At 33.6% G+C, this 13,396-nt stretch overlaps 2 protein-coding genes across 2 annotated transcripts; both read right to left on the bottom strand.

Moving 5' to 3' along the window:
- Positions 1–2,929: 2,929 nt before the first annotated feature.
- On the bottom strand, positions 2,930–5,505 carry LOC143622117 (SHUGOSHIN 1-like). Its single transcript, XM_077093356.1, has 10 exons — positions 5,429–5,505; positions 4,816–4,947; positions 4,615–4,723; positions 4,520–4,543; positions 4,379–4,447; positions 4,255–4,296; positions 4,054–4,153; positions 3,554–3,564; positions 3,450–3,481; positions 2,930–3,331 (listed from the first exon to the last, which is right to left on the bottom strand). Exons 1-10 carry the CDS (start codon positions 5,503–5,505, stop codon positions 3,067–3,069), a joined length of 861 nt encoding a protein of 286 aa, XP_076949471.1. The 3' UTR covers positions 2,930–3,066.
- Positions 5,506–6,010: 505 nt separating this feature from the next.
- On the bottom strand, positions 6,011–13,069 carry LOC143622093 (protein SEEDLING PLASTID DEVELOPMENT 1-like). The gene is made up of 9 exons (XM_077093333.1): positions 12,595–13,069; positions 11,686–11,900; positions 11,034–11,184; positions 10,539–10,730; positions 10,287–10,449; positions 9,085–9,605; positions 7,927–8,103; positions 7,690–7,851; positions 6,011–6,496 (listed from the first exon to the last, which is right to left on the bottom strand). Exons 1-9 carry the CDS (start codon positions 13,036–13,038, stop codon positions 6,206–6,208), a joined length of 2,316 nt encoding a protein of 771 aa, XP_076949448.1. The 5' UTR covers positions 13,039–13,069; the 3' UTR covers positions 6,011–6,205.
- Positions 13,070–13,396: the final 327 nt, after the last annotated feature.

Below are 13,396 nucleotides of genomic sequence, written 5' to 3'. Positions count from 1 at the left end.
CTGGTCAGATCTTTTGCCCATACCTCGTCAGGTACAGTACAAAAGGTCTTCCAGTATCGTACGGACTGGCTCATTTGGGCGGGAGTATTCCCCCTCCCGCCTTTATGCGGGATTGTTCCCGGCTTTGCTCATTCCTTCAGGTGACTACTGAATTATTGAGAGCTAAGTGCCTTGTGCGTGTAGCCTTGCTGCGCGGGTGGCCTTCCCTGATGGCTTGTATCCGCAGCTGCGGGAACAGGCGGAGTACTTCACCATTGGGAGGCATTTCCTGCGGGAACAGCTTGCGTACTGCGCGTAAGGACGTCACGTCTCTGAGCATGGTGGGTCCTGCGGATCCAGTTGGTTTCTGCGCAGACGTCTCTCTTCAAGGTGAGTCCTGTGGGTCCAACTGGGCTCTGCTGGGACCTACCTCTTCAACCCTGTATGACTCATATATGACAATTTATTATTGCATATCAGGGTATTATTATTATTATTATTATGTAATACTAACAGTATTACACATATGCAATACTATAGTATTACACATATGCAGTACTTTGTATATTACATATATGCAGCATATAGTAAGATGTTATCATGTTGATCAAACCTACCAAATTACAATAGAATACCACTAGAATTGCTGGATATTGAATCAAGATCAACATATGAACTCAGTCGGGTATACCGATCAATCAAATTAGGTTCCCCGATTCCGGATTTATGTAGAACTCTCAGGTGAAGCACACCTAATCAATTTAACAGTTATACGATTGCAAATCAACAAAGAAAAAAGGAATTAGCAGGGAAGATAACAAACAAATCAGAGATACCTTCAATTACTATCTTAAACGATTGAAATCATGTTGAATTGGGTTTCAATAGAAATCAAGATGTAACGACGCACGAGTAGGGAATCGATCTTCAGTAATTAGGGCTCATAATCATCGAGTATGATGCGTTTTATGATCTGTTTGTTGAAACCATTGCTAATGGTTAGGGTTTCGTTAGAACAGGGGAAGTTGGGATTTCAATGAACAGGGGAAGCCATCGATGTGTATCCAGATCTATTGAAAAGCAAAATTACAACTATAACTTTGTAGTTAGAAGTTTTATAGTTTTCTCCCTAACATAGAGTTTTCTCTTGATCCTTCCCCTATATATATATATATATAAGGAGGAGGATCAAGAGAAAACTCAACTTTAGAGAGAAAACTTAAAAACTCCTAAAGAATTATTTTTAAATAAAAATAAAAAAATATTTTCAAAATTCTGTTTTTGCCATTATTCTTATATTTTCTTACCCTTTACTCGAAAAAAATAAAAAAATTAAAAAAAAAAACCCGCTGTAATGCACATACGTATTACTGTGCGAAACCGTTGTATTACACATGTGTATTACTGTGTATTTTTAAGTTCAATAGTGTGTAATTGCATATATTCAATATTTGTGTATTGTACATTATAGTAGTGTTGTACTGTTATATTATATGAAAAAAAATAATAATAAAATAAAAGTCGATGTAGTGCACATGTGCGTTAATGTTGTATTACACATACGTACTAATGTGTATTCGATGTGCGTATTAGTCTTATATTGCATATATACAATAGTGTTTATCAAATATGTGTAATAGTGTTGTATTTTATGCAATACAAACACTTTTGCATATATGCAATGTACACTGTTACACATGTGCGCTACATCGACGAGGTTACCGACAAGGTTTTTTTTTTTTTTTTTTGGAACCAATAGCAACATATAAGAATAATGGAAAAAAAAAAGAAACTTCAAAAAAAAAAATTTAAAAAGTTAAAAATAGTTTTTTAGAGTTTTTTAAGTTTTCTTTTTAAGAGGAGTTTTCACTGGATCACACCCCTATATATGTATGTATGTATTATATATAACTTAAATTTGAATTTTATTTTTTTATTAAACGGTAATGAATCCGTTGGGGGGGGGCACCCAACCATCCACCACGTCGGCCGTCCAGAAGGCGTCCTACTCCACCACGCCCCCCGGCGGTGTTCTCTCCTCCACCATGCCCAATCTCCCCTCCTTCAGCGCCCATCGCAAGTAGTCTAAAAGCAAACCAACTTTTTTTATGTGTTTGTTTTATATATATATATATAATGGTGGTACTGTTTATACCGAACACCATTAATAATATATTATATAATGCATTTGTGATTGATTTAAAAAGTAAGAAAGATATGCAATATGATTGAAAGTTTTTATTAAAAGTTTCTAAAAACTGATTTGATTCTTTACTTATTTAAGTGTCCTCTCTTTTAATATCAAACTTGGATTAAATCCCTAATTCATAATTAATCATTGTCATTTGTCAATTATCAATCCTTCATTTTGCTAGATAATAATCTTCTCAACGTTAGTCACAATTTCTAACATTAAAAAGCTTCTGAGCCCAAATCATTTAATACTTATTAAAATAAAAATAATTAAATATATATAAATAGTCAAATAGAGGAGCTTCACATATATGAATCATTTTTAATGCAAAAAGAATCTATTCTTCTAGAACTTGTGTTTGGGTTATTAGCGACATGTCCAGAATTTGGGCTCGGAATATTATGATTTTCTTTCTGTTGATATATGTTTTCAGAGAGTAGTTGAAATGAACTGCTTACGAGATTTTTTTATGAGAAAATGCGATTGAATATCAAGGTATTTGCTTGGAGTTGAGAAATTGATACAATGATGAATTGTGAATTAGGTATTTACTATTTAATCTTATAGTTTGCTAAGTTAACATAGAGGAAAAAAAAATAAGAAGATAATAAATCAGTTTTTAGAAGTTGAAATAAGTAAAGAATAAAATAACTTTTTATAAAGTTTTAATCAAAACTACGTAATTTTGATGGTTTCGCATGCAAGGTTAGATGCTTAACAGCCCCATATTCACTTTCCTCATATAACATACCACTTGCAATCAAAATATACCAACTTCAGATGAATACAAAGCTAGCAGCAGTTTACCAAAAGGCTAACACATCAGTTTTAGCTACTAATAACATCATACAAATTTACATAAAGAATCTTCTACAAAAGAATTCAGAAAATAGTCACCCAGGTCTGCGCATTTTTACGTTAACACTGATTTCCTTATAAGACTGAACCTTCTTTGCTACTTCACGAGATGGCCTTGAAACAGACGACCGTCTGCTTTCTTGAGTTACTATATTTTGTAACGAACCGACTTCTTTTTTAGCATAAAACGCCTTATCATCCTCCTGCGTTTTATTATCCATCTTATCCGTGTGAAACAAGTCTTCTGTAGGTTTTGGTTCATCATGTTTAAACCAGGCAGATTGCCTCCTAGCTACCACCCTGTAAAACATAACATTAAAGAAAAAAATACTATATATATACACAAACATAAAGAAAAAGAATACTATATATATACACACTAAAATAATTAAATACAAAAGAATAAGTGTATACAAACCTCCGATTGTCACCTAAAACCTTCTCCTCAACCTTTTAACCACAGGGCATAAACCTAAATCAAGAGTTTCAAAATGATCGGAGGAACAATCAAGAAGTTCTAACACGATGTGAACCTAACATGAAATTCGCAGGTTTGGTCTGGTATAAACAGGTTCGGGTCAGTATCTAGTAAACCTGTTTAGCTAAACGAGTGGTGTTCAGTCAACCTAGTAGGTTCGTGGACTGACCCGTTTAACCCATATAGTGTTTTAAATGTGTTTTATGTAATAAATTAAATTGGTTAAGTATCTTATGCCAAATTTGAAACTAAAAAGGAAATTGGCATAAGCCTTTATAATAAAAACGTAATTCTTTTACATAAATTTGCATTCTTTGTAGTAAAATGTAAATTTAAAGTTTTAATATGTGAAACAATAAAAAACTATTGGGTCAAACGAGTCATGTTCGAGTCAACCAGCAAATATGCATGTCGTATTCAGGTTCATGTCTCTGAAACAATTTCATGTTTGCACCATGTTTGGGTTCATGTCTGGTTGGACCCGTCAATCCACGAACACGACCCTTTTAACACCCCTACTTAAAACCACACGAATCAGACTAACTTTTGGATTTCTGCCTTCCATTACTATTACAGTGTTGGTCTTTGCCACTTTCTGCAACCGTACAGACTCCCATCTCATCGTGCTCAGATACTTTCACCTTCTACCAGTTAAAATATATAATCATTTACCCAATTTTAGTTTAAATTAAACCAAAAAATAAAAAACGTTTCAAGAAAATACACATAAGATTCACATACTAACCTTAGTTTCATTTGTTTCACATGCTTTGGCTTTCCTTTTTCCCTGATGTAACAGGAATACGCTTGTGAGCATAAAATACACCAAAATCCAACATATATTTTAGAAAAATTAGCAACACACGAACCTCTAACTCGAACTCTTTTGCTATAAGCAACCCATTTTTGCATCCAAGCTGATGTTGTAAATCTTTTAGCTAAACCACAGAAGAACAAAAAACGTGTCGATGAAAACATAAACAGACAGGTAAAGAATTGCTTGAACTTACTCTATCCTTGCCAGAATTCAACTCCTACAAAACCAAAGAAATATGTCAGCAGTCTTTCTGATGCAAATTCAAGATGTTATAACAAGCAAACAAACCGCTAGCATTTGACTGTTTGACTGAGCAAGATGCAAATTATGCTGCTGCATCTTCTGCAAAGTAATCCTTAGTTTGTGTAACTCTGCGCCGCTTACATCAATAATTCTACTGCGAAACGCCAAAGAAATCGTATCAATCAGGAGGCGTTGATTCGAAAACTTTCATGAGCGTGCGAACAAGAAATATAATAAAAAGGATACTTTTTATCTCCTAGGAGCTTCATAAGTGATGCATTTTCCTTTTGGAGCTGCTCTATGAATTCTTTCACAGAAGATGAATTTGGCTTTGACTTGTTATCTCGGGTCAAAGTAGTCTGTATTCTGTTTTCCTCCCTGAATTTAGTACACAACTCTTTGCCTTTTTCTCTACTTTAGGGTTATCTAATTTGAACAAAACTATAATTTAAGCCCAATAAAAAATCATGTAGAATTAGAAATGAAACCCTAATCAGTAATTGGTGGCGAAAACATGAGGTAATGCGTACCTTGGAAGACGGGATCGGTGTTGGAATCAAAGACAAAGGCAGCTTCTTCCATGATGTTGAAGATGAAGAAACCCTAATCTAAACTAAAGCATCAATCAATCAATCAATCATCAAGCTTTAGTTCCTGATTTTGAATCTGTGACTGCGAGCGGGGAGCCTAATTTTGAATAGCGGGTCTAATTATCCATCTCTTAAATGGGTTACAAACCGGTTAACCGAAACGATTATTTGACTTTTTTAAACCGGTTTTTTTCCGATTATTTGCTGGTTAACCGGTTCAGCTATACCCAAAACCGGTTATACCGTATAAGGGGTCCTTGTCTTAAAACCGGTTAGTACCCAACCCGATTAACCGGTCTGACCGGTTATCTGACCGTCGACCACTAACCGACACCACTAATTCCATCTATGAAATGCTTCATACAAGATCTTTTTAATCCTTCTATTCTATATTTCTATACATGACCAACTTTTATAATCTCTACTAGGTGTTTTACAAGAATCCTAGTTTTATAAGCTGTTGATTAATAGAATCATTTTAATTAATTTTATTGTTTTTAACAGTGGATTTTTTTTTTAATTCTTGTAGTATGTAGAACTTGAACTCCAGACCCCCAACTCCCAAACTCAAATGCTTAAATGTTTTGTCTTTGTCAATAATTACTATTTTTTACATTCTCAATTTTAAACTATTAATTATGTATACCCAATGCTGGCTTCTATTTTTTACATTCTAAGTTTTTAATACTTGATTTTGACATTTTTGATAGTTTTAAGAATGTAAAATGTGAACATTTGTATCATACATTAATGTTTCTATTGTAATCAAAATAATAAAACAACTAACTTCAAGAAAGTGTACGATTATATCAGCTGGAGTTATGGCTTCAAGTTTAAATACAACAATACAATGAATAGAAAGTTAACAATATACAAATGACTATAATTTCACATATATTCATAATATACAAACAACTGCAATGAGCATTGTTACGTCACAACTTGTAGTGACCATGTGAATACATACAAAGACTTACAACACACAAAGGTCATCATTTAAATGACTGTACAATATACATCAAGTGTTATCAAATCATTTTCTTGCCTTACTCAGGCAGGAATGGCAGCCTAGCAACACTTGTACCCGCAACACCACCACTCGGTGGTGGTGAACTGGGCCCGGTTGAACTTGGTTTAGAGTGTTTTCCTGATTTCTTGTTCAACTTTTGGGGCAGAATTTGCAGCCTTGGGTTAAGGTCAGTGCCCGAGTTTTCAACTGTCAACTGATAACTCCTTACGAGCTCGAGTTGTTGAGCGATTATCTCCGAGCATCTTGGGAGAAGCTCTACGGGTTCGCCACTTGGAATCACGATATACTCGATTGCAAGTCGGACTTCCTATAATGGCATAAAGTAGGTCAATGAAGTCAACATCTGTAAAGTTAACTTTAGCTGAACCAAAATATGTTATGTTTCTCAATTTGTCGCAAAACAGGAGGCAATTTGATTATAATTCTTTTTTTTTTGAGTAATGATGATGATAAATGTATATTACTTAATCAAGCAAACATATATATCTTTTTGTAAAATTATAACTTGGTTAATGAATTATTAAAATTCTGAAAAGGTTATAAAATAAAAATAATAATACAAATAGAAAGTAAAATCAAAATAAAAAAAAGAAAGAAGACAAATATGGAAAAAGAAAGGAAAATTGGAAATAAATAATCCCAACTTTTGTGTATGGCTTATTTAAGTCATAAGTTATAAGTTACAAAGTTGTAACTTATGACTTATACACTCACAAACAAGTATTTAAATCAACTTTAACCACTAAAACACAATCCCCTTCTCATTAAGAAAAGAACTATGAAAAACACAAATTATGTCCTTTAGTTGTCGGAGTAAAATTGCCATTTAAAAAAAGTTGACAGAAAATCTAACTTCTAGTGGAGAAGCGTAATGTCGATGGGGGTCGGAATTTAAATTCTAATTTACAATTCGCAAAAAACTGAATTCCGGTTACAAAACAGTCTGCAAAAAACAGAAAAACAAAACAATATGTAAAAAAAAATCCGCTCACAAAATGATTGCAAAAGTAAATAAATATAAGAGTAATTATTAGCGTTAAACCCCAAATATGTTATAAAAGTAAAGCACAAGGACTATTTATGTAATTAGCTAAAACAGTCAAATTGTCATTTTCTAAACTGTAACAGAACTTTTAACAGAAGATAGCTTTAAGATCCGAAAAATGTTACAAACTGAAAACCACATATAGTAAACTTGTTACTTCTCAAAGTTGACCCGAAAGCTTGTTGTTTTTCCAAACCCACAGTGACCATTTATGTAATTAACTGTCGTTCAAAAAAAATATATGTAATTAACTTTAAAAGAACACTGATTCTTATTTTAGTAACAGCATTTAATTATTTATAACCATATTTATAAATGTCAGCAGATTAACCCAACGCAACCCATTTTGGCAAGACCTAAAATTTAACCGTTTTTTACCCGTAATCGATTGTGTATGAACTAATAAAAAAAAACAAATCTTTAAAAAAATAAAAGTAAAATGCAATGGCACATACCTCCAAAGCATCAATTTCCTCTAATGACGGTTTTCTTCTTGGTACATCATCTTCAATCTCAATATCCATCGAAATTTTTCTAAGTTGCTTCGATTTAGACCCGAACGAGTCCCGTCCAAGAATCATGCGGATAGCTTTGACCATTTGAGCCATGGTTGTTGACTGCAGTGTCAAAACCGTAAATAAACGCACAACAAAATCCAAAAACCCTGTCTGAAGTCAAAGTCAAAATCATACCTTGATGACAAATATGGGCAACTGGTGGAATTTGGCAACACTGCGAATCCATGGGTTTTCTTTCATTTCAAAACTGGATGCTAATATTGCATCTGCATTACTAATATTATCAGTTACATCAATTTCGTCTGTTAGCCCCATTACCATTGCCACTTGTTGCAGGTCAGCTTCCAATATCTAGATCAAAGTTGATGATGAATGTTATACAATATTCCTAAAATTCCGGAGTTATGTTTTTATCTCAAAACATTAAAATAAAATGAAAATAAAAATTAGCGTTAAAAGAAGGGTTTGCATAACAAGTAATCATACTGCAAACAACCTCCTAAAATAACTTATTCAGAATATTAGACTAATATTGAAATAAGTTCATTTTCTAACCATATTTGACACTAATTATTATAAGAAAATAATATTTATTCTTATTTCTCCCTAATGTTGTCAAATACTTTTATTAAACTATTAATATCTGTTGCCTATAAATATTGCAGTTATTATGTAAACTGTAAAGGGTCAGGTGTGCATGAAAACAAAAAAACCGATCCGTAACAAAAAACAACCGACCCGAAAAACCCGAACCCAAACAAAAACGATGCTTTTGTTTTATGTTTCCGTAAAAATAGAACTTTTTGTTAGGTTTTTATTTCCGCACTAAAACAGAAAAAAAATTAAACCGATCCGTAACCAAAAAATCTGAACCCAAACAAAGACGGTTTGGTTTTATGTTTTCGTATAAACCGAACCAAATTTATAGATTTTCATTTTCTGTTTTTAATTTTAAGTAATTTATAAGAATAAAATAAATGGTGCTACCCAAATAATTAATAACTAACTAATAACAACGTTTAGACCTAAATTCCGTATTTTGAACCAATTTTTCTTTTCAACACAAAAACTTAAGCCCAAATGATAAAACCAAAAAAAAGACTGAACCCAAACCAAAAACCGAGACTGAACAATTTTCAAAAACTCAAAAACCAAATTTTCGCCTTTTGGTTCGTTTGAGCCCAAATATGACCCATGCACACCCCTATTCTGAAAACAACAAGTACATTGTACAACATATTGCAATTCGATAAAAATAGATTTGCATGCTGTGAAACACATTTAAGTGTTAAGCACAGAAAGTAGAAATAAACAAACGGGAGTGTAGGTTACCTTATACGTATAAACATAAACCGGAGTGTTTTTTCGGCTTTGTTGTTTAGTGCTCAACTTTCTGAATTTGGATGAATGCTCATGTTCTTCATCTTCTTCATTGGAATCATCCTTAATGCGCTCATGAACCCGCTCAGTGTTATCTGATTTGTTCATTTTTGGTGTTGAAACAACCTCTACATTCGCCTTTTTATTAATCTTTTTATGTTCATCAAGGTTTGATTTTTCAAAATAAAATGACATGTTCTCATCTTCTTCATCGGAATCATCCTTAATGCGCTCATGAACCCGCTCAGTGTTATCTGATTTGTTCATTTTCGGTGTTGAAACAACCTCTACATTCACCTTTTTATTAATCTTTTTATGTTCATCACGGTTTGTTTTTTCAAAATAAAATGACATGTTCTCATCTTCCTCATCTGATATTTCGACAGGTGTGGCTTCATCGGTGTGCTTAGATCCTTCTAAAGATCTTGTAGCTTCAGTATCCATACGACGGATTTCATACAAAGGCGGTTTACCTGTTTCCAAACAATTTTTAATTTATTTTTGGCCGTGAGCGGTGGGAGGTTCTAACACCAACTTTCAACAAAGAAATTCTGTTAGCTTTGTGTAAAAAAGTCTATTTTACTCTTTTGACAAACCACATGGACCATGTACTATTTTTTTGACAAAAGTAATATCTTTGGGGTCTAACTTTAAGAGGTTGCATGTTAGAGACATGTGGTTTTCAGTTTGTAACATGTTTGTGTTACAACACTAACTTCTGTAACACATCTGTTAACTTCGTGTAAATTGTCTATTTTACTCTTTTGACAAACCACTGGACTATTTATAATTTTTGGCAAAAGCAACACCTTTAAGCCTTTAGGGTCTAACTTTAAGGGTTTTTGCATGTCTGAGATATGTGGTTTTCAATTTGGAACATATTTTGGTTTAACACCAACTTCCGTTGTTACAATAACTGTTAGCAAATGACCATTTTACCCCTTTTTACAAACCGCATAGATTATTTATTATTTTTTAACGGAAATCAATATTAGAACCCAAACATGTTACAAACTGAAAACCACATAACTCAAGCATTCAACTTTTTAAAGTCAGGCACAAATTTTTTACTTTTACCAACCACAGAGACTATATGTGTAATTAACTCTTAATATATATAGAAATTAGCAAAATATCAATAAGTTTTGAAGCACCTGCAAGTATAGCATCCACGGTAGCATCCAATCTATGATGAATACAATACTCTGTTCTTGATATCATTTCAACCACACATGAAAATGTTGGAGGCCCTTTCCTCTCGAGTATAGTCTTTTGCACTTTCCGTTTCCTTGCTTCCTCGTCACCGAGAGTAACACTCTGGCACATCAAAAAAGTTTACAAATCACTTATCGTAACATAAATAGCCCAAAATAAAACAGATCGTAAAGATAGGGTGAATGATAAACCTCGATGCCACCAACAAGAATTTGTAAAGACGGGTTTTTTATTATGCTTTCTATCGTTACTCCGTGTGCAGTTGCAACAAGTTGAACTCCTCTTTGAGCAATTGTACCGGCTGCCAAAGCCTCTAGCTCGGTCCCGATCTCATCAATAATAATAGTTTGAGGCATGTGATTTTCAACCGCTTCAATCATTACCTGTTGAAAAAGCCAAGAAAATTATTGGATTATAGATTATATGACCTGAACAGACAAAGGTTCATTACAGAAGACGAAATTATGGCGAGAATATTTAAGAATTTTATTTATATATATATTTTAAAATATTAAGAGACGAATAAACATTACATTTCAACCATTTTCTTGTATTTTGAATTTTTTTACAATTGAAAAAATGAATGCCTTTTTTGTTCTTTTGGTTCTCACAAAAAACTGTCTTCTGCATAGAACCCTCCCTCCCTGCCAATGAAGAAAGCATAATATAAAGTTAAAACCACACACATTGTGTTGCATATTAACATTTGGAACTTGCATCCTTCTTGCACGACCTATGCCGGAATGAGGAACATCCCCATCGCCCCCTATCTCATTGGAGGTATCTATTATGACAACTCGCTTCTTTCGCTCATCCGCCAACATTCTAGCAATTTCTCTACAAAGGCAATATCAAACATACTACATTACTAAACAACAACCAAAGTTCTCCAAGAGTTGGTAGACTCATACTGGACCAAATAAAAAGGGCATAACTTGGGCTGCATTTGGAGTTAAGCAGCCCATAAGTAACAGATAGAAAGGTCTCGACGAGCCAGATCATGTGGAATAGCTGTCATACTCGAATTCCATCATTTAGAGCCCCAATTTCAAAGTTAAAAGTTTTGTCCCCAATTTCAGTAATCTTTAGTTGTTTCCTTTTATGTGTCACAACACAAACACATGATCTTTAATTAGAGTTATTAATGCATTTATTCCGAACTACTTAATATTTTGGTATTCAGTTTCAGTTTTCGAAATTTAGCTCGACCTACTATATTTAAACCGACCCAATAAAAGAGGGCTTGAGGTAATGGTTTGAGCCTTCAATAACATTTCATATTTTCTTTAGATTATATTATATGTTTATATGCTTCCGCTCTACGTCACAATGGCATACCTTATTAACGTTGTCTTGCCAACTCCTGGCGGTCCTATAACCAATATGGAACCACCCCCTTCAACCAAATCACGAACAATTTCCGCACTACCGGATATAGCTCGGCCAACACGACACGTGAGACCAATTATTTGCCTCTTGCGGTTGCGAATGGCACTTATTCGGTGCAGAGAATGATCAATGCCCGATCGGTTGTCATCCGAAAACTCACCAACCTTCATAAAAAAAAACAAGTAAATTACATAATCACTTTCGAACCCAAGACCTCATGTTTCAAAACAAATGTACTTACCAACTCCACTAAATGGTAATTGTGTTTGTATTCTTGACTTAACATATATAAATGTGATTTCTCTTCAAAGTATAAAACCAAAATTATATTTAATTGCTAACATTTTCATAATTTGCAATATGACATTGTCTTCTCATATTTCTTTTAACACAACCGTTTAAAATTGTTCATCGTTTCTTTCTTTATTTTAAAATATAATATATTTTTATTTATTTTCTTTTACAACAAAACCTTAGTCTTTGTAAATTTACTTTTTAAATATGTGACAACATTTTGTTATAAATATCATTTTTATACACACAATATTTAATATAACAATATCGATATGAATGTTTTATTTGAAATAAATCAAACATCAAGATTTAGTTTTCAACTTAAAATTACAGTGCATAATATATCAAAAACTTCATAGAAAAATCATAAATAAAAATTATTATATAAAACAATTGAATGTACGTATTACATATAATAATTTTTTTTATTTTGATTATATTGTTCTCACGTATGGAACACGGGCTCTAACCTCTAATAATAAACTACAGGGTCTTTATCAATCCTCTTTCTAAACATTATATTAAGTTGTTTTTAAACTAAACTTAATGATCATTAAAAAAAACCTTTGAAATTGCATGATTTAGATCTTCCAGCTTGACAAGCTCATCAGATATAACCCAATCACCTGACGGGAATCTAGCAAGCGGTTGTCTACCCAAGTCCATGACAACCTCAATCATACTCCCAATTTCCGAATGCTCAAACAACTTACTCCTCATCCTCAACGGCACCAATTCAAGAATCAAATCAAGCTCAGAACCCACATGAGACGTAGAAGCCGACGACAACCCATTTCCAAACGACGACCGATCTCTCGGCCGCCGAACTTCCGGCGACCCGGTGGATGACCCGATCCGCCCACCACGTGTTCGACGAAATGCCCCAGAGAGACAAGTTGAAAATTTGGAGCATTGTAGGTAGGTGAAGGTGGAGGGTGGGATTTGGTTTATTGAGTGCCATGATGAGTTCAGATCAACAAGCACAAAATGCGAATTTAAAGCACTCATCTCGCTGTTAATTAATTGTGTGTAAGTATGTATGTATGTATATGTATATACACAGATTGATGATATTTTGAAGGATGGTTAGAGATGAAGAAAAGAAGATTCGAAGGTATCTTCTGGTTGTATTGAATAGTAGGAAACAGAGAGCTAACGAAATACGACAGCTGAAGCCATCCACGTGTTTGGGGAAGAGATGAACACCACATATCTCTTTGTTGTGTTCCTTGCTTCTCATCTTCTCTCACTTGTTTTTATTTTTCAGGAAAATAGTAACATTTTCGCTCTACAGCTGTGCTTAAGAGATCAATGAAACGAAATGAAATGTTTTTACGAAATAAGTTAGAAATATGTTAGCATAACT

This window comes from Bidens hawaiensis, unplaced genomic scaffold (assembly GCF_021521415.1).
Source record: "Bidens hawaiensis isolate Kalapana, Puna unplaced genomic scaffold, B.hawaiensis_p1.1 tig00003022_1, whole genome shotgun sequence".
NCBI lineage: Eukaryota > Viridiplantae > Streptophyta > Magnoliopsida > Asterales > Asteraceae > Bidens > Bidens hawaiensis.
This window is presented reverse-complemented; position numbering and strand designations above follow the sequence as displayed.

Coding starts and splice junctions, on each gene's coding strand:
- LOC143622093 (XM_077093333.1), bottom strand. CDS start 13,038: ATGAGTGCTTTAAATTCGCATTTTGTGCTTGTTGATCTGAACTCATCA. Junction 9,606..10,286: donor CGTGGATGCTATACTTGCAG/GTGCTTCAAAAC, acceptor GTTTGGAAACAG/GTAAACCGCCTTTGTATGAA. Junction 7,852..7,926: donor TGCCCATATTTGTCATCAAG/GTATGATTTTGA, acceptor TTGACACTGCAG/TCAACAACCATGGCTCAAAT.
- LOC143622117 (XM_077093356.1), bottom strand. CDS start 5,505: ATGGAATTAGTGGTGTCGGTTAGTGGTCGACGGTCAGATAACCGGTCA. Junction 4,544..4,614: donor CAAACAGTCAAATGCTAGCG/GTTTGTTTGCTT, acceptor TTGGTTTTGTAG/GAGTTGAATTCTGGCAAGGA. Junction 4,297..4,378: donor CAAAAGAGTTCGAGTTAGAG/GTTCGTGTGTTG, acceptor CTGTTACATCAG/GGAAAAAGGAAAGCCAAAGC.